Source organism: Drosophila subpulchrella, chromosome 2L, assembly GCF_014743375.2.
Source record: "Drosophila subpulchrella strain 33 F10 #4 breed RU33 chromosome 2L, RU_Dsub_v1.1 Primary Assembly, whole genome shotgun sequence".
Lineage (NCBI taxonomy): Eukaryota > Metazoa > Arthropoda > Insecta > Diptera > Drosophilidae > Drosophila > Drosophila subpulchrella.
Window position 1 is genome coordinate 11,763,492 of NC_050610.1, and position 22,116 is coordinate 11,785,607.

At 35.5% G+C, this 22,116-nt stretch overlaps 1 protein-coding gene across 10 annotated transcripts; it reads left to right on the plus strand.

Moving 5' to 3' along the window:
• Window positions 1-861: 861 nt before the first annotated feature.
• On the plus strand, window positions 862-21,132 carry LOC119548437 (synaptotagmin 1). Of its 10 annotated transcripts, none has more exons than XM_037855690.1 (11): window positions 862-937; window positions 1,987-2,331; window positions 8,045-8,305; window positions 8,817-9,076; window positions 9,134-9,229; window positions 9,760-9,954; window positions 10,248-10,424; window positions 15,443-15,557; window positions 16,977-17,110; window positions 19,379-19,611; window positions 19,703-21,132. In XM_037855690.1, exons 3-10 carry the CDS (start codon window positions 8,065-8,067, stop codon window positions 19,583-19,585), a joined length of 1,425 nt encoding a protein of 474 aa, XP_037711618.1. In that variant the 5' UTR covers window positions 862-937; window positions 1,987-2,331; window positions 8,045-8,064; the 3' UTR covers window positions 19,586-19,611; window positions 19,703-21,132. The 10 variants fall into 10 exon arrangements, with proteins under 10 accessions (XP_037711618.1, XP_037711620.1, XP_037711622.1 ...); XM_037855692.1 differs by having other exon boundaries at window positions 19,711-21,132; XM_037855694.1 differs by having other exon boundaries at window positions 15,449-15,557.
• Window positions 21,133-22,116: the final 984 nt, after the last annotated feature.

Here is a 22,116-nt window from a genome sequence, read left to right on the forward strand (position 1 = left end):
GGAGTTCCCTAATATTTTATATAATCTTAATAAAAATAATAGACTATACACTACCGCCATCTGTACGTCAAATCTTTATAATAAGCGAAAGCTTTATGGTTTGTAAACGTTGCTAAAAAAGCCCGGAAAAATATCTTTGAGACTGAAACTTAATCCACCCTTAAATTTCCTAAGAATGTCCTTGCTGGCCACTTTGTGTCATTGAGACATTTCCGTTGCAGTACGCATGTACCGAAAAACATCCTGCGAACAGGTTTTGCAGGAGCTTTTAGCATTACATGTGGTTTTAAGTCAGATGTTTACCTTCTTCAGAAGAATTGAGAGAGACTGAGGGAACTTTTGAAAATGTCAGGATTGTCTTGGCATGAGAGAGGACTTGTATGAAATTTTAAAAACCTTTTATGACTGATATATATTTTTAAAATTTTAAACTAAGAAATTAAAAAATATCTAAATACATAATCAAAGTTGCTTACATTTTTAAGTTTTTGTTTCAGAAATAAAAGAAAATTATATAAGAGATCGGGACTAAGAAATGTATCATAATCTAAACATAGTTAACCAAATGTAAAATATATGGATGCCTTAATAAATATTTAAAGAAGCTTAAAGGAAAATATAAGCTTTAGGAAGAATTAAAAAATAACAAAATTATGTTTTCCTTCCCAAGATCCCGAAATCGTAGGGGCTATACTAAGTAGAGCTGGCCGAGACCCTTCTCCTCCATGGTCTCCACTGGCCAAAAGCTCCTGACTGCGACCCGAACCCCGGTCACCCGCTGGCCAACGAGCCAAAATCGATGCCCCAACCGGTTCGCTCTCGACTTTTGGCGAGTGGCCCAAGCTTTTCCTCGCTGCTCCTGGAGCGTTTGGGCCAAAACGCGAATGAACATCGACCGTGGAAGTTGACTGCTGAAGTACAAAGCGCTAGGCTGAAGGTGAATGGGAAAGAAAAATTCTAGAGCCTCATACAAAGTTGCAAAAAACAAGGAAAATCTCTAAGAAAAAAATTGATAAAATAATACATGAAATTAAGCAAATAATTGGTCGAAATTAAAGCAATGTAGTGAAAGTGTTTTGCCATTTGTTATATAAATGAAAACGCCATCGAAAGCCCCGAAAAGTGTTGTGCGCGTGTGTATGTGTCTGTGTGGGTGCGTGTGTGCGACTGTGTGTGTGTCCGAGTGTTTAGCACGCGCTGACAAAAGAAAAAGGAGAACATTTTTTGTGTATCAGAATTTTTCGCAGCAAATGTCGTGAAAAAATGGCAGAAACGCAAGAAGAAAATTTGTAATTGAAAATTCCAGTGTGCAAGGCGGAAAATGAAAAAAAAAGCACAGAAAAATGGGCTATCATTGAAAGTGAAAACGCATGTGAGCCACTTGCGGGGATATTGATTTTTCCCACACTCACGATTTGTGTGTTGGTGTGGGCCAGTTGAAAATCAGGATTTAAACGCTATAAAAGTGATTTCGGAAAAACAAAAAGTCCTACGATTCTCAATAATTAACTAATAACTAAATTTAAATGAAGAAAAAGAGTTTTCCATATCAACTTTAAGTGCCTGAGTGCGAGAGAAGGAGAAAAGCTCAATTGAAGCTGAAAGAGGCAGGACAAAAGACACAAAAAAAGGGACGAAAGAAATGGCCCTAAGAAAATCTCTATCCTGAATTTGCTTTCTTCGAGGGAAAAGCGATTTTGCCAACATCCCACTCTCTCTCTCTCTCTCTCTATCGCTCTCTGCCCACACACACACACACACACACAAGTAACGTTGTGAGCAAGGAGACACAACACACACACAAAGCGAAATTCGCTCTATCAATATTTACGCATACCATTGTATTTTGATATTACGTATACGCTGCGTATCTCAGCCACTCACTCACTCTCCCTCTCTCTTTTTGTATTTCTCTCTCTCTCTATCTCTCTGCATAAAAAATTAAATTAAATTTAAATTCCATAAATTGACAATTTCAAAACAAAGTATACGAAATTCATGTGAGACTAGCGAGCCGCGGCCTCACTAGCCAAAGCTAGCCACCAAAAACCAAAAAAAAAAAAAAACAGGCAGCAGCAGGAGCAGCTCACACACACACACACAACCGCCAGGACCCGCATCATCATATCCTTCCTGCCAGGCCGTCGCCACTGCTGCCGCCCCCCCCGCTCCCCTCGCAGGAGTCTCGCTTCGTTAAACGCTGCTCAAAACCCATCATCTAACTAATAAAGCGGGCGATAAACAAGCACATTGAGTACCGCAGAGAGAGCCAAGTGGAGCTATTAACGGTAGTCTGGAACGCAGAGCATTGGCAACATTTTTTAGTAGGAGGTGAGTTCTGGTATTTACGAAAACGTAGCACACTTTTTGGGGCATCCCATACAAGTAATATGGGGGAGAGGTAAATTCAAACTGAGATATAAAACAAGCTGGAAAATGGTATTTATTGTTCAGATCCTGAATAAATATTACTTAATTTTATTATTTATTAAATAAGAGTATGATATTAATCCTATTAACTCCATAGCATCAGTATAAAGTCAATTATAAAGTTTAAAAAACTTCTGTCAAAGGAATATTATTTAGATATATTATGTAAATAAATAGGTCAAAGTTACAAAAACACACATTTGACCTGACTGAATACTAGTTAATGTAACTTTGCTGATTTGACCTATTTATATTATCTGAAACATTTCTATAAAACATTTATTTTGTATTAAACTTTATTCATACACATATTTATATTTAAAAACAAATTCCAACAAAGACTGTAAGCTAAACTTGGTTAGCAATTTCGTTTTGCAATTAATCGTAAAGGTCAAGACCTCTATTAAGCTAATTAAGTTTATTAACTGCCAGACTGTCAAGTTCCCTGGCCAGTCACACATATCACTTATTCATGGGCCTTTTCTTATCTTTGTCTTACAAGAGCTAAACTTGATTTAGTCTGCTCTCTTACTAATTAGCTTCGGACAGCCAGAAATTGGTATGGAATTCCCGGAGGGTGGGCTATTAAGGGCATTGCCGAAACCTCGCCATAAAAATGCTGCAAACAAGCTCGGAAAACCGCACATAATTGCCAATAATCAAGTTTGTCCCGAACCCCCCCCACGTACTTTTTTGACCCTTTACGCCCGAAAAACGAGGAAGAAAATGCTCTTTTGTGAAATTCAAAAATATGAATGATTCTTTTGGGGCGACATTATTTTCGATTTTGAAAACACCGAGACAATTGTTCAATGAAAGCGAAAAGCATAATGATGTGGAAAATTGGTTTTTCTCCTCAGGCCAAAAGTCTAGGATGGTTTTCCTTTTATGTTCATTACTTTTCCCATTTCTTTTGCCATTTCATCCGAGTCTTTTATTTTGTTGCCTTCTCTGGGTTATGTGCGCAGTAAGGAGAGCAGGAAGCGGAGAGAAAGAGAGAACTGTGGGCATGTGTGGCTCTTTTTAACCGCTTTTCCGCTCCCCATAATTTTACGCTCTCCGTCTCGGCAAAAGAAAAGTTTAACCGTTTCCCGCTCGGGAGCTTCGAGGGCCTCCTTCCGATTTCCGTTTCGATTCGCCCCGTATTACGTGCGTGGGTTCCACAGATGTTGCCATAGATCCGAATCGAATCCCTTTTTGCGGACCAGCTCGATGGTGTTTTTGTTTGGACCCGGTAATGGATAATGGCTGCCTGTCTATCTATATCTATATATCCAGTCCTGGCCAATGTTAATTTGTTTTGACAGCTTGATTGGCAGCTCGGTACATCACTGCTTTTTTTTAGTATCCCCCTGCCCACTGAATGTTTGATGAGGCGAAATTATCTTATCATTATGTGAATTTAGCCCTAATCTCAGAGCCCCAGCCAATTGTTGATATTTGTAGTTCTCTTTGTGTCACTGCAATGCACCACTCCACCCACTCACTATCCACTGCTATCAGATTTCTGCACCACCGCACACAGTTTATGGAAGAGCAGCAGACAGCAGTCTATTTATAAGTACTATGCCAAAGGTCAGAACGCAGAAATTATTGCTAGGAAAGGCCTCATATTGCCAATGATTAGAGCCTCAAAAGGACCTTTGAATAATTTAATAGGGTCTACGGCACGAAAATTGACTTTATATTGAGTAAACTCATTAAAACTGAAATCAAATAAAAGTGTGGTAATTGAATTTTTAATTTTTCTCAATCTATAAGATGTATAGGTGCTACACTTTTGTAGGTGCTTTGAGCCTTGAAGTTCTTTAAAACTCGAACTCTTTTTGTTCAATCCATAGAAATCGAACCTAAGACATTTTTTAGCATTTAATAAAATTATCAAAATTCATATGATCTATAGTTTTTCACAGTTTTAGTATTTTTATAGAGGGCACAAAATGGAAACTTACAGACATTCCATATTATCTTGTTTCTCTAAGTACCATTTACCTTATTTCCCCTAAATTATAAAACTTCTTGGCAAATTGGCCTTAATAAAAGGCATTCCACCAATGTTTATGGCACTTTTGACAGTTACTGGAAATGTTTTCCCATCAATCGTGGCGCTCAACAATGAACTCACTGACCATTTTAGCTTTTTACAAGCCCACAAAACTAGTGTGTGGGTAGGGCCAATAACAAATATAGGAAGCAGCTGTTCTTCAGGCTCTAAATGTGTATAATTTTTGCCTTTGACCCGACACAAAATCGGTCGAACTGCGTAGTTTCTTATTTCGCTGCCACTTTTTTGGGCCCAGACAAGTGGGCACCGTAAAATAGCTGCACACCCATACGACCCGTTGGCCCGTGTGCAAAAAGAAGTGGCACGAAAAGCTGGCAGAATGACAAAATTGTGGCAAAACTGCCGCATATAATATTTGTGACCTTCTTATGCTTCCCTGAAAATCTTGCTAGTAGCTGCACATCCTGCTCCTATTAATGTGAAGGTTTTCTCTCTTGCAGGTACTTTTGCACTTATGCCAAAGAACATAATTCAGCCCAAGATTTTTTGGTGCATTAATAAAATATGAACAACAAAGTGCTTTGGCTTTTCGCCTGACTTGATTGCCATTTTCCGGGTAACTTTTTAGGGAGGTGTTTCTGATTGTTGCGTGTACATTTATAATGGATGAGGGTTCCCAGGGCAGGTAGGGATCTCCTGCTTCTGCCAAATGGTTGTCCATTTTATTTATCTGCCACAGGACTAGCTGCAACACAATTTGTCAGGGGATCAGGCCAGAATAGGGACACTTTCTAGCTCTCCATTTATTACGGCCACGTCGATATTTTTCTCTCCTCCTGTCCATGAAGTCATTTCCAGGCAGCCTCTCTGCGGCAGAACTTGTCCTAGATGCATTTAAATTTATTGATCTGGCCAAGAGGCGTGGTCTCACATCTCAAAAAATATAAGTAAATTGGCGGCTTTGAAGTTTAATAAGCCTGTAAACCCATAGTTTGCTTCGATTCAATCAAAGATGTCTGATTAGTTAGATATAAATAACTAAACAAGAAGCATATTAATGCTTTTAGGAGAATCTTTGGATATAATTATTACATTTTAATTGTTTGTATTTTGTAACCTAATAAAACTAAAACTATAACTGTAAATACAGCTATTTTTATTTAAAAATACAGAAAATGTAACTCAAATATAAAATTTTTGCACATATATTTCTTATTACGTTTTAAAAATCTGAAATTTTGCCGCTCTTAAATTGTATACTAGAAAGCTTATAATGGGAGAACTTGAAATACTTTGGATCCAAGATAAGTTTAAAGGCAGCTACTCAGAGAAGAAAGCGATAAGAAGTCGAAGAGAGAGAAACGATGCTGTTTACTATATAAATATTAAATTGGGTGAAAATAATATGTTTTCATTAATGTTCCAAAATTCATTGAGTAAAATCCCATTTTCTTCCATTGTGGCAGTCGTTTAAGTTCGTTGAAGAAAGGCACTAGACAAATTTCAAGGTGAGAATTAATGTTTAATGTGTGAATTTTGTTCTAAATAATTAATTTATTCGTAATTAAAAATATTCGTTCGAACATTTTTTAACGTTGCAAGAAATTAAGATTCCCCGATTGATGTTTTAATATAAATTACCATATTTTTAGCCCAGGAAAGTAAGTGGTCCCAAATTAGTCAGTGAGTGATTTTTAATTATGTATTCCAGTTCAATATACTTAATTTGGATGACTTAAATTTATTTCGTATAATATCAAATCTCAAGAGAATTAATTTAAATTGAATTGAATTTGAGTTGAATTGTAAGAAAAGGCATATTTAAATATGTTAATTTCTTTAAAAATGTTCTTCTTGCATAAATAAGGGTTCAAGTTTTTAAAATTAAATACAAAATTATGTTTGACTGGAAGGCAAACAACCCGCACAACTTAATTTCGCACATTTTCTAACCAAATTTTATCACGGGCCCCGCCCACTAAAAAAAACTTCCTGTTAAGCACACACACAGAGTTTGCATTTAAATTTTCTACGCGCTCGCCATCCACAACATTAGAATTTTAAACATATTTATGGAGCCGAATAAACAGAGCTGCCTTCAGGCTTTTTATTTAAGCGGCTCTACGAGTTTTCAGGGTGTTCTTTTTGTTGGTGTGGTTGTGGGTGAACGTGTATCAGGGTATGGATGTCCTTTGACGTCATTTGCTAAGTAAACAAGCGACGACCCACAGTAGAGGCAGCAATTTGAAGTCACTTTGCCTCTAAATTGCTCTTACGCCAAATTTTTTTCGTTTTTATTTTCTGGTTGAGAGGTTAAGTGGTTTTGGGGGCAAGATAAATTTATCTTTGGCTCTGGCTGCTTTATGAAGATAATGAAATTCCCAGAACAAGAGGTGAAAATAAAGCGACAAAGCTTTTTATCAAGTATTTGAAAATGATGAGGGGTATTACCTTTAATAAGATTCCTGATCCTATTAGTCAGCTAATGGTCTACTTATTTTGGTAAATTATATAAATATTTTTTAAAGAACAGTCTGTCTTGATATTAAAACTCATTTTCTATGATCAGTCATATTATTTTATTCCGATAACATTAAGTTATGCAATTACCTTTTGATTTCGCATATGTATTTCAAAGTGATTTTTATTCGTACCAACAATCTTGAATGAAAATGTAAAAAAATCATTTTTCAAGCACACTCCGTAAATAAATATGAAGTAAAAGAAATTGGGCCTTTGATATTCATTTCGCTGACACCTGCCACTCAACTTTTGATGGATTAACCAAATGGCAATTTCAGGCAGAGATGCATAACCGTGTTTCACATAAAGACGGCTTATTGTCAATCAGCGAGATATGAGAGTCCCAAAGTCCCGGGAGTCCGTCTCCGCAACAATGGCGGTTCAGGGTCAAAGGATGTCTGATGATAATAACGTAAAAAGCTGAGGACCCAACTCAAGCTTCCTCCCCGGGTCCTTAATTAATACGGCTCGAGTTGTTAAAGTAAATGAAATGAAGTAAAATATGGAAAATTTCAAGCAGAAGGACTACAAAGCAGATGGAGAAAAGAGCCAGCAGCTCGGTGTTAATATTAATGAATTCAATTAGAAAGGAAAGAGGGTAAAATGGGGAAAAAACGGAAGAAAGTCTGGACGGGGGATCCAAAGCGTTCAAAGCGTTTTGTGTGGGTGCCATTGTATAAATATACATATGTACATATAGTTGGTGGTTGGGTGGTTGGGTGATTTTCAGAGAGAGTGCGTGCCCTTGGTGGCTAAGGATAAGCACTTTTGCTGGGTGCGTTTTCCAACCACCAAACCATCATAACGCCCGTTTTAGTTGACGCCGTCAGCGCATTTCTAGTGTTTCAAGGATGCGAGTGTAGGAAAAGTTGCTAACGACTTTTGTGGGATTTCTTTGTGGCCACACTCTCGTTTAGCGCTATTTTTAATAAGGCGACAGCCTGGAAATTAATAAAATACCTCATTAAAATTAGCATACGGCTTTGGAATAAATAAACAATTTTAAAGGAATAATTACATTACACCTTTCTCAGTACTATCCCTATTTTACCATTTTTCTTCTATCTGAAATTTCGTTTTTTGCAGGAAAAACACAACAAAACAAAATGCCGCCAAATGCAAAATCGGAAGCGGACGCCAAACCGGAAGCGGAACCAGCGCCAGCGTCCGAGCCGGCAGCGGAACTGGAGTCCGTGGACCAGAAGCTGGAAGAAACACATCACTCCAAATTCCGTGAGGTGGACAGGCAGGAGCAGGAGGTCCTCGCTGAAAAGGCGGCGGAAGCGGCCAGTCAAAGAATCGCACAGGTGGAATCAACAACACGAAGTGCAACCACAGAGGCTCCGGGTGAGTTTAAGTACTAAATCAGAAAAATCAAAATTAAAATCGGAAAATAGATCATTGGAGAATCCAAAAATTAAAGTAAATGTAAATTAAAACGCTTACAATTAAATGTATGATAAATTCAAAATTTAATATCAATCAATACTTTATTTAAAAGCATTTAACACATTTCCTGTATCCAGCAACCATGCTTTTAAACACACACATAATGCTTACACTATAACTTATAAACTCTTATTCATGGTGCCTAAAGTTTAAACACTTTAAAAGTTGTAAGTTACAACTTATAATATACCCAGGCAGGTATTAATATTTATAAGGCCGCCACAAAAAAACACCAAGGGTTATGAAATTACTTAAAATGTTTTATAAAAGTTTTTAGAGCGAAAAAGATCTTGGTTTTTATTAACATATTCATTCCATACTTTTAGACTCGGTTTTAAGTAATTTCGCAAAAGCACAGATTAATGTTACTCTAAATTTCGAAAGATATGTAACCAATTTCCGTTTTTAGAATCATCTACCACCTCATTGCCGGTGATCAAAAAGATCGAGCATGTCGGCGAAGTGGTCACCGAGGTGATCGCGGAGCGCACGGGCCTGCCCACTTGGGGCGTGGTGGCCATCATCATACTCGTGTTCCTCGTCGTCTTTGGTATAATCTTCTTCTGTGTGCGGAGATTCCTGAAGAAGCGAAGAACCAAAGATGGTAAGGGTAAGAAGGGTGTCGACATGAAGTCGGTACAGTTGTTGGGATCGGCGTACAAGGAGAAAGTAAGTGTCTGACGCGCCATCAAATCTTAGTAGTTATTGGGTTCTGGTATGTCATAGGTTCAGCCTGATATGGAGGAACTCACCGAAAATGCCGAAGAGGGTGACGAGGAGGACAAGCAGAGCGAACAGAAGCTGGGGCGTCTCAACTTCAAGGTAGGTTTTCCAATTCTCCAGGCCCACAGGCACACATTTTCCCCCAAACTAACCCCCAGAATACGAAACTAACCAAACGTAAACTCAGATAGGTGTTCTATAAATGTGTTCGGAGTTGATGTTGTTGACATGGAAAACACACTCACAGAAAGGACAATAAATACTAAATGATCACTGTAATAAATCTTACAACTTCCTCTTCAAGGTTTCAATCACACTGAACAAAATGACATTAAACCTTTAAATTTTGTTTCCACTGGGTGTTATTCTTAACTCAAGAAATTAAAAACTTAATTCGATTTTAAAAAAAAATCTATATATTGCATTTAAAATTCCAAATCCGTTTTCTGACTAAGCGGGGAATGTATCCTTGTGTGAAACGTACATAAATTAGATCTAACCACCACATTAACAAGTACAATATGAAATTATAAATACCACTTGACTAATATATAATTTTCGATTGTCTCTTTTTTTGGCCAAAAACCAAATCCCCTGCTGGTTCCGCCTTTTGAATCTCTCTCTTGCAGCTGGAATACGATTTCAACTCCAATAGTTTGGCCGTGACGGTAATCCAAGCTGAGGAACTTCCCGCCCTGGATATGGGCGGTACTTCGGATCCCTATGTCAAGGTGTACTTGCTGCCCGACAAGAAAAAGAAGTTCGAGACCAAGGTGCACCGCAAGACCCTGAGTCCGGTCTTCAACGAAACGTTTACCTTTAAGGTGAGATCATAAAAAAGTAGAACTTCTGAAGTCCAAACTCTTCGAAATACAGATTTTTAATTCTATTGTAATGTTGAAGCTGCCTTTATTTTGACATACAATTTTTTTTTAAATTATAATATTGCCAAAATAAATATCTTTATTTTTATAAGTGCCTAAAAGTAGGCTACACTAAAATCGAAACAAAATGTTATAGGGACTTTCAATGTCTAGAGGTTTTATCTTTAAAGAATTTGTTTAATTATTATTACCAGGTTTATAAAGGAATATTCTTAACCTCCGTTACCTTGCAGAGTTTGCCCTATGCCGATGCCATGAACAAGACGCTCGTGTTTGCCATTTTCGACTTTGATCGCTTCTCGAAGCACGACCAGATCGGCGAGGTGAAGGTGCCCCTGTGCACCATTGACCTGGCGCAGACGATCGAGGAGTGGCGCGACCTGGTCAGCGTTGAAGGGGAGGGCGGACAGGTATGTAGCGCTGGGCCGGGGTCCAAGGCGGGGTCACCAGTACTATCCAAGCTATACAAGCTATCCGTAACTCTCTCTCTGTCTATGTATAAAACTCGATGTGCCTCTAAGTGTTTTTTTATCCAACTCAAAGAAACTCAGTTGAGATCTGTCTTTCGTACTCCCTTATGATTCTTATGATTTCTTATGCGTTCGTTTCTTCTCCTCTGAGTTATCGAGCCGAAAGCAAGCCAACACTGAAATCGTGTGATATTTGTTGACTTCTGTAATCTTGAACACCTTACTTACGATGATTGTGTTTTGTGTGTATTTTGCATTCGAACTTCAGCCACGACCAAAAAAATGAGAAAATACAGCAGAAAGCAATCAAAGCATATTTTTGACACCCACTAGATATTTGTTTTTAAGTCAACGATCCCATCCCAAAAGCCACCCCTCTTCGAAGTACTTTTAAGGGCAGGGAACAAAGACAATTACAGTGAAAACTTTCCAAAAACAGAAACAATATCAACAAAACAAACGCAAAACTTCGTGGAACAGACAAGCAAAAGTTTTTCGAGTCTCTAACGAAACTTTTTACACACCCAGTTCAAAATGCAAATATAAATAAATAATAAATGAAATTATCTTACCATTTAAATAAGCAATACTCAACAAGAAAACCAACAAAAAACCAGGGGGGGCAAATCAAATGGAAGAGTGTCTTTGATTTTCCCCCGCACTCTCCGACAATTTTATCATTTTCCTTCAACTCTTTCAACCGACACAAAAAACTACTACAAAGAAAATAAAACTCTAAATTTCTCTTTCTCCAATTCCCCCCTCTAAAAACAAACCAAAAAAATTGATTTCGAAACATATAAACTCTTGTTTTCTTGAACTTTTGTAGAAGGTAAATACAAAAACATGCTTTCAATTCTTACGTAAACCAAACAAAACGAGAACTCTTTAACACCTTTGCATACACGATTTGAGTTTATGATTTTTCCTCTATTAACCTGCTGTCTCTGTGAACTGTCGCTCTTGTACACAAAAAGCTGTCTATAACGATTATAATAACCATTGCATCGTACCACAAACTAACCTACAAAACTCTTCAAAACCTATTTTCCACGATAATCAATTTCAATCAATTTGGTCTTGAGCGATTGTTCTTTGACTTTTTCTCTGTCTCTTTCTATATATCTTTCATATATATATCCGAAATATATTGTTATGTCTGCATACTTTCTCGCATCATTAATATTGTAGTTGAATTTTTGTATTAATATAAACGATTTATCTATGTTTGGGCTGTCTTGTTTGCAACCATGTAATAAAAATGACAAATGTTTTCACATTTCCATATGCAAATGATCACACTGCAATATTAATTTGTTGAGAAAACCTGTGGCATAGGAAGAAGCTAAAATAAATCAGCATGGTTGAGTGACTTTCCCACCGCCAATTAACTTCAAGCCTTCTCCATTTCCCCAAAACTTTTCCGTCCGCTTTTGGGTCAACAATCCTTCGCCAAATTCTTGACCATGCTGATCTAGTTATTTAGTTGCTGAAACTATCCCCAAAACGACACTATTCACCTAATGTTTTTTGTTTGCACTTTGATTGGAACAATTAAACGTCGAAAATACTGAAAACTTTTGCATAACTTTCTTACAGTAGTACTCAACTTTTGCACCCCAAGTTATTTGCATAACGTCTGTCAAACTTTTACTATCCAAACATACCCAAACACATGCTCTATTTTCCTCTGTAATACTCACAAACACACACACACACCGATACGCACAAAAGAAATTCTTTTGAATAACCAATAATAAGTTATATAAATAAATTGAAATGTTGTAAAATATTTGCATTGATAACATTGAATTGGTCAAATGATGGAATGAATGCTCTGAAAATTTCTAACACAGAAACACAAAGAAACACACACAAATACAAAGCACAAAAGTCATGTACAAATACGAATTACAAAAACACACACAGACACAAGAACACAATTTCAGAAATGGAAAAAGCTTTAATTTTTCGCCTGTGAATGCCAGAAAAAATGGTATTGTCTGATTAAATACTTTTCAGAAAGCTAAAAGTTGAAGGCAATCGCTGGATTTTGGTAAAAAATTCTTTAAAAAACTTAAAAAAGTTAAAGTTAAAATCAAAAGAGGGCTGTTTTACATTTTAATTTTACTGATTATATTATTATTTTTATTTTTTTAAATTTAGGTGGACTTGCAAGAAGTTAACATTTAAGCCAAACGAAATCCAGCGAATGTTTAAACCTGGTCCAATACTAGTATGCCAAGAAATAAGCATAAGCTTTAGTGCCAAAAAACAAATATTGTAACTTTTCTAAATATGAATATTAAAACCTACTTACAGTTAGTGTAGAAACACTGCAATATACCATTCTGAACAATTTTTTACTCTACTGCATGCCTTTCCTTTTGCTTACGACTTTATACTAATATTAAAACCACACTAAGTATTAGCATTCTACACAAATACCTAGAACACGGACATAAGACCAATTATTGGTTACAAAGCTATACGAAAACCATTACATTTTTGAAATTTGCCAAAAACAACATTGATACTTATCAAAATTCTACTGGAAATGGAATTCAATAATTTTTAATACGCTCTTCATTTTTCTCTTTAATTATTTTTAAACGTATCGCTAAAAAAAAAAAACCAAAAACAAATCCAAATCTGTAATCACAAAATTCGAAAACTCGAAATTTCCAAACTGTACTCGAAATTTTTGACTCATGCCATGGGAAAATCAATCCGAAACCTGAAAAATGCTTAAAAATCCATGTAAGTATACGAACGGAGAAAAGGAGATTCATAATTATCGTTATTTGCTTTGGTTGTTGTCGTCATAAATGTGTTAAAAAGTTCTGTTCGTTGTGTTTGTGTTCCAATTCGTTTCGACCTGCAAAAAGTAAAAAAAAAAATTAAATGTATCCAAATCAAGAGCCAAACCATTGGATCAGTCAAAGAACGAATTAAATATGTAAAACGCTTATTTAAGTCTTACAATTTTGTGTTTAGCTCTCTGTCGCTGTCTCGCCCGATATGTGTATACTGTACTTATTATATTTTGATTTGCATAACTTGATTGTGTACTGTAATGTGTAAGCAGAGCTTCGATGACAGTCAAATACAAAAAACAATGCTCAATAATCTCTTGTTTTCCAATTTTACGATTATTTGTTCGTTTACCTTCCTTTTCTTTCGATTATGATTATAGACATTTTTGTTTCCATGAGACATTCACCAAACATTTAACAAAGAATATTTTGAAAGGCACCCAAAATCAAAAAATGATAACTGAACTTGAATCGAATTCAGAGAATCAAAATATTTAAATCCCTATAAAGTTGCGGTAAGTGACTCCGATATAAAACTGTATAAACTCTCTATAACGCTCGCTCGCTCTCTGTCTGTCTCGCTCGCTCGCTCTCTGTCTCTGTCTTGAAACTTTTTTAACTAATCCAAATAACACACAACCACATTTTCTATAGCTAACAAATTATAGTTCGTCAAATAACATTTTGTTTGCCCGGGTTAGTTTGGCCCTTGGAGAAGTGATCGAGGAATTGGCATCGGATTGGTTCGGGTTGTACTCGTAATTCGAAAGAAGTTAAAAGTGAAACTGAAACACCACCACTGCAAGCGGTTCGAACCAGCCTAGGGTCTTGTATATCTTATAAATAATAGCCATACTGAGTATCTAGATAGATTTTTCATTTGTAAAATATACGATCTTTAATACCTTATCATGTACATAAGATATCAAATTTTCTACTTCTCTGTATAAGAACATTTTTGACATTTTTATTCATTTTGAAAAAAACTTTGAAATCGTTTTTGAACTAGAGCTAGTCTCTATAATGTACATAAGAACCGGTTCAAGTTTGCTTGATTTCAATTTCTTATCTCTCTGTCTCTATCTTCTTCTATTCTCAATAGTTCCTAAGAAAATTTTTGAAAACCAACATATTTTTGCATTTTGTGCAGTCGGTTTTGAGCTGGGTGTTATTAAAAATGAAAAACAAAGAAACGAACAAAATACGAACCTAAAAAAATAGATACTATATAACTTAAAAACGAAACTGTAAGTTGTGGTATGGTTAAAAATGAATAAAGGAATAAAACACAAGCCCCTAATAAACCAAAAAACACTTGAACAATATCAACGAATTTACTTTTAGTTTAATAATTAACTTTGGTTTCTTCAGTTTTTCTTTCTATATACTCTACTCCCTAAAATACATATGATTAGGTATATATTTACACTTAACAAAATCGAAGCTCTAAGACGTGCAGTAAATGTTTTAATGTAATTTTTGTGGCGTTTTCGTTTCATGTCAATAAAATAAAGAACTAAAGTTCATGTAACAATTGCTTAAAAATACTGTACTGTTCACCCCAACCCTTAAAACTTGAACTTATACCGAGTGTATTTGATTTCCCCCTACTTCCACCGATATCCTTGGTTATTATATATGTTTACTTGTTAATGTGCAATCGTATATCTCGATTAAAACTTAGCTCGTCGTTTTTAAAACCAAAAATTAAATTTGGTTGCATTATGTGGTCGACATATTCAAGTGGAAGTTCCACTTAATGTTTACTTTTTCAAAGTCCTAACCAGTTGCTCATACTCCCATCTTTGGCATTGTCTTTGAAACCAAATCATTGAATAAATGTATCTAATGGTTAAATTTAACTGATGGTTAATTTAAAAAGTATTTTTTTAATATGATATGTTGTAATTGATCCAAGATGAGTAAACTCCCTTGCAGCACTTAATATATAAATATCAATTTAAACTCAGGCGACCCAACTTGTTATAGAAAATATTAACCCCCCAATATATTTTAAATGGATATGTATGTAATTGTACCAATAGAGTCTGTGTGACATGTTGTTTGATGCAAAACCAATGCAACCAGAACAAACCCTACTAACCCCTTTCCGTAAACTCTTCTCCGGATCTCGTCAAACAGGAAAAGCTGGGAGACATCTGCTTCTCGCTGCGATACGTGCCGACTGCCGGAAAGCTAACCGTTGTCATCCTGGAGGCCAAGAACTTGAAGAAGATGGACGTGGGCGGATTGTCTGGTAATGTGGCGTTATACCAAAGTGTGGGCGGGACCGATCGGGGCCCTAAGATATTGATTTTGTTGGGCCCTCGGCGGTCTTTCCTGCGACTTTGTTGCTTTCTGTGTTTGTAGTTTTAGCTAAGTGTGTGACGTAGGTCGTTCGTTTAATTTTCCGTTTTAAATGGCATACCCTTTTTTATTTGATTTTTAAGTATATATACTCGTACTAACTTCTTCAAGCGGAGCAAACGGCAAGGCAACCGTTGCTGTGTAAAAACATAAAAATAAAAAAAATGAAAACTAAAAGAGAGCAAAGAAATACAACTTTTATTCCAACTACTTTTTGTCAACTACTTTTCAACTATCAATTAGCGCCAATTTATCAACTTGCATACTTTACCGTATTTAACCCGATTCGCGTACGCTACAATTTCCAATTAAATCATTAATCAATGGATATATTTATCGTCCGGCAACGTTTCCATCCCGAAATATTCGCACAGTTTTTACTACTTATGCCTGGCAAACAACCAATAGAAAACCAAAATCAACTTTAAGCTCTATGCCGAACAATCAAATGACCGAAAATCGCTTGCTTTAGCTTCACTTTTGCATGTAATATGTACAATTTTTCGTAACCTTAACACTCGACATCATTTCGGGTCGCTGATGCCAGACGAAGAAATAAAAACGTTGCCGCTGAATATATCCAAACCAATTTAAAGTTCTTCTAGGCTTTTACAAACAACAGAACATTTTCCAATATTTTTTTAAATGCTCTGATAATAATCGGTTTCAAGTAACGAAACGGATATGTTTTTCATATCAATCTTAATTTAACACAATTGTATGCCTTGAGTTTAACAAGTTGCTGAGTTCCAAAATGTTCAACTATGGTATAATCAGTAATTGATGTGAACTTTAAATGATTTTCTAAAAGTTAACAAGCCAAAGAAATAAAATTCAATTTATTAGTTGTGTCCAACAAATCTGCGAAGATTTAAGATCACTTTATATGTTTTCTAAAAAGTATGAAGTGATAAATATCACCAGTTCACAGCATACTTTTGGGTAAATTTTAAAGTGATTTCAAATCATTCCATATTTGTAGGCACCCCTTTAATTTCAATATTTAATATTTATAATTATTCCGTTTTTAAACATTAACACTTTGGCCTGTTTTTTATTTCCTCGTTGTTCTTTTATTTTGTTTTTGTGTTTGCAAAGTAAAAATTGATCTACTCTATATATAACAAGTACATAATTAATCAATGTTTTTGGTGTACATTACTTATATATGTGTTTAAAGCAAAAAAAAAAAAAAAAAAAAAAAAAAATCAAAATGATGTGTTTATCAGATTATTGTGAAAATTTTACTTTGTTATAAAAACGAAAAATGTTTTCTTTTTCTTTCTTTCAATTCTTTCCTATATTATAGATCCATATGTGAAAATTGCAATCATGCAAAATGGCAAACGTTTGAAAAAGAAGAAGACAAGTATCAAAAAATGCACCCTCAACCCTTACTATAATGAGTCGTTCTCATTTGAAGTACCATTTGAACAAATACAAGTATGCGAGAATGTATTATACTATCCTATAAAAATACCACAACTACTACTACTACTACTACTCTACTACTACTGCCTACAAACTTACCTACTACTACTGTTACTACTGTTACTGTCCTCTTCTGAACTATCTACCAAACAAGCCAAACCAAACCGAGTTTTGAGTACCCAACCTCCCTCTAAACACACACTAGCCTACTTACGTGCAATCGTTGTTGTTAATTATACTACATATATACCGTATATATATATCCATTTATTGAATACTTGTATTCCAAACCAAGCGACAACAACACCAAACTCTGAACCAAAACAACCGAACACTCTTAGAGACCAATCTTCGTATTACCCATAAAGATATCTTAAATTCCCCCAAAAACTAACTTAATCAATCTTTGTGTTCTATAAGACGTATCAAAAAAAAAAAAAAAAAAAAGTATTTAATGTTAAATGTTGTAATTTACAATTTTAACCAAAATTTGTTCAAAGCTTTTTTTATTTTTGATAATCCCTAATTTACTGTTGTAAATATTCAAAAAACAAAAATGAAAAGCCCAAGAAATTTAGCAAATGTTATGATTTGTTGCCTTTGTTTGTGTAGTATTTGAGAAATATTTGTGAAATCTGATTTCTGATTTGAACTTGAGTTGTTAACCAGCCTCGATGTGTGCTTAGCCCAGCTGATTTGGTTTATGTTTTAGTTTGTTAAATGTGTATTTGATCGATTTGAAGGCAATCTGGCAAGAGGAAAAAGCAATGACAAGCAGGCATGCCTAGTGGCTTAGGATTCCGTAAACTCATGCATTCTAGATGCCCCACACACCGTCTTAGACGCAATTTTGAATGGAGAGCAAGCCGTAGTGTGCCCGCTTCGCTCGCAATCGAGCAAAAAGCAAAAAGCAAGAAAGCAATAAAGCAGAAAAGCATCCAAGCAGTCGAAAAGCAGAAAAGCATTAATGCAATATGCAGCCAAGCACGAGCCTAACACACACTACGCTCACTCCAAAGAAGTACAGAATATACAACAACCTTATACAATAATTCGAATACCAACTTAAACTACTCTTTCCATAATACAAACTATCGCAAACTCTTATACCAGCGGCGTCAATAATGCACCACGCAGAAATCAAATCGCAGTGGGTACATTATTTTGACACTGTCTTCTGATTTGAATATCGAATACCAATCGCACCACAACAGCTACAGTACAAATACAGTAATACACAGAATAAATACCCAAAATAAGCCACCACAGAGAAGTATAGCGTATCACCATCGAATACCCAATCATCATAAACCAACATATAGCCAAACGATCTGGAAACTGGGAGAACTCTGTTACGGTTACGTTACGTGTGCTAGTCCAAGAATAAGCCCCTGTCTATAAGTAGGACCCCCCATGCCAAGACCAATTAACAATGAACGACGAATGGGATTGAATATTATACATTTTCGTTTACACGTATTTAATGAACATTTTTCTTTTTGCCACAGCTTAAGTGTCTGCATTCAAGTATCGAGAAAAGTAATTTGTTCATTAGCCCCCAAAGGTTAAAAGAGACGAGATTTATACCCGTCTCTACATATATATCTGCCGACATCTTCATTTGCTTCTCACCTTACGCTAATCAAAAGCTTTTAGGAAGTTCTTGAGTTTATTTTCCAACATTTATTATTTTAAGCTACTCATTCTTAGCTTTAGACATTTGCATGATCTGCTTGATAACTCACAACCAACAAAAAAAAATCAAAAAGGTATGCTAAGAATAAAATACTCCACAGCAAGCATTTTCCTTTTTGAAGGAGCTTTTTGTAATGCTCGAACGCCTTTAGATGTTAAAAAAAAAACTAAAAAAAAATACCCTAACCGAAGTGCTTGTGCAAACTGGAAACTTTCCACCCAACGATCTGTACGATTAAACCTAGCCTGCACTGAATCTGATATACAGCACTCTGCCAAAAAGCAAAAAAAATACTCCACGTAGTGACGAAAACCTCTGTCTATAACCTGCTTCCCAATACAGCATTCGTAGTGTCTGCCTGTTAGCGAACAACAGTTCCCACTTCTACCCCCAAAAAAAAAAAACAACTTAAAACCAAAACAGAACACGTATATCGAAATACCGAAAAGTTCTTCAACTCAAAAGCGAAGCCCCCTCCCGTTCAAAAATAATGATATAGACCGATTAAAGTAGCTGGACCCAGAATATCCCTTACTAATGCCGGTACTTTCCTTGAACACTTTTCCCCAACCACTCGCGCACAGAAAATCTGTCTCGTTGTGACCGTCGTGGATTATGATCGTATTGGAACCTCCGAACCCATCGGCCGTTGCATACTTGGGTGCATGGGAACTGGAACCGAACTGCGTCACTGGTCCGATATGTTGGCCTCGCCCCGCCGGCCCATCGCCCAGTGGCACACCCTCAAGGACCCCGAGGAGACCGACGAGATCCTGAAGAACATGAAGTAAGGCGCTACCATGGATAACCAATGCAGGTGAGTGAGAGATATACCACTATCAGCCATTATAATAGCATACTTTATGTTTAAAACCAAATCTCTGCATTTATACTTAACTATATCGCAGTCTTACAGCACATCTATCAAACGTATAAAAGTAACCAAAGAACACTTAGGCGAACCGTCAGACATTGAAATCGAATGCATCATCATCAGCTACAAATGATCCTCCTCACCCGAAACGACAAGCAACAATCAGCGAAATATCGTAGTTAATGCAAAAATTGTTCATCTATGCAGTTATCTCAACATAAACATACTGGAACACACAAGAGCCGATTAAGTAATACCATAGGTGTCTAAGTTATATCTCATTGGTTGAACAGCAAATCGAAGTGAAAGCTATCCTAAATCCTATATAGAAAGCAATGTGTCCCATTCACTGACCGGAAACCGAAAATAGTTCGATCGATTTTACGTATAATCACACATAAATTCATTTCGCGATCTATGAATTTGTTGTTGTCCCCCATTGAGAATTTCCAAAACTATGAAAATTACGAGTACGTTCCATTTAAAAACAAAAAAACAACTCTATATACTCAAACTATTTAACGGATGACCGAGAGAGTATAATTTTTAAATGTTAAGTTTACTTCGGTTTTTAAATTAGTCCAATGATTAAAGGGATCTTTCCGGTTTTAAATTTGTTTCTCAATCGTTGAAGGATTACTAGTGAATAATATTACTGACTAATGAATATTTAAACAAAGCGAAGAACGTAAAGGCAACTTAAACTGTTATGTAAATTATTTATTATGTTTAATTATTGAGCATTACGTACTTAACTGTGTAAGTATAAATCTATGTGTGTTTAAATAAAATGGACATGGCAGACATATTACCAGGAGGGCAGGAAGCGAAGTAATAAAAAATATATATTATTATAAATATTATGTATAACCCTTGCATAGACTAACAAAATCAGACGAATAAGTAGAAGGGATACCAAAAACAAACCGAAAACCAAAAGCAAATAACAAAAGTTAAACTTTGAAGCGTGATTTCAACGGAATATATCATCAGTTTAAACTTTAAAAAATATCGAACATTTTGCACAATGGATCAGATTGGAAAATTCTTTTGGTTTAGTCTTAGTTTACAATAAAGTAGGACAAAATATGGCTCAGTTCGGGAAAGGTTTCCATTTCCATTTAGTTTTTCTTTTGAAAGCTTACAATTTTCGTTCGCGTAAAATCTGTCCGTTCAGTAGCTTCTTCTACTTCTCAAATATTAAGGTTTCTACAACTATCTATGAATGGATTTGTTTTCTTTTCCAATTTAACCACATTCCTTATTTTATAAATCATATTAGGACCTAATGAAAATATACATACTAACTAAATGATTATGGCAAAATGTTAAAACAGAAAAAGAAATATTAAGAACAATAATAGTTATTACTATTTATATTATATTCAAGTATATGACATCTAAACAATATACATTTATAAAAACTTAAAAAAAAAACATTGTGCTCTTGTTGCACAAGCCTACTAAGAATTTGGGATTTTTAATATGGAAAAGCGGCGGCAACAAAAACTTCTACCTACCTAAAAACACAAATTAGCTAATTAAGCTAAATGAAAACTCTCGAGAGCAGAGCATTCCAAAATAAAGAAATCGAACTCTAGACAGAGGGATAACAATGAGCCATGATTTTCTGATTTTTTCCATATTGAAAGTAAATGAAATTCAACTAATACATTAGATGTTTTTGTCCTGTAAATGGTATATTATAATGATAATGATAAAGCGTAGTTAGGGATCGTGTATCCCCTGTACACACACTTACACAGTTGTAGTTATGTTCACCGAAGCAAGAGAAATGCATGAGAATACACAAAGAACAAAGAATGCAAACTTACAAATCGAGAAAATACCAAAAATATTTATGTAATATAATTCATCTAAATTTAACAAATCGACGTGGACGCCAGGAAAAACAAGTTATACAACTTATTACGAGTATTGTTCAATAAAAAATAAATAACTTTGCTTTTCCAAATAATTACTGTAAATTAACTCAAACCCAAGAACAGCAACAAAAGACAAGGACACACAAAACACATATGTATTAAACAAATGGTAAATTACGAACAAAAATCGAAGCCTAACCACAACAGCAACAAAATGAAACAAACAAGACAACAAACTATATATACTTGCATATTAAACAAATTATATGAAATTATATAAAATGATGTTGATTATTGATTTAAATTAAAACTGAGAAAGTGAATAAAACAAATTATATATACACCTATATATATAAAAATATTAAACAAAACAAAAGCAAAAATTTTATTTGTGTTTTCCTTTTAGTTGGTACAAACATATTTGTTCACACAGCGTTACACTGAGCCAAACGACGTGTAAGTGTTAGCCCAAAACGACATGTACATACACACAGCCAACACCCACACAGCCACATGACAACACCCACACTGAGACACCCACGAACTGACCAAAAGCAAGTCG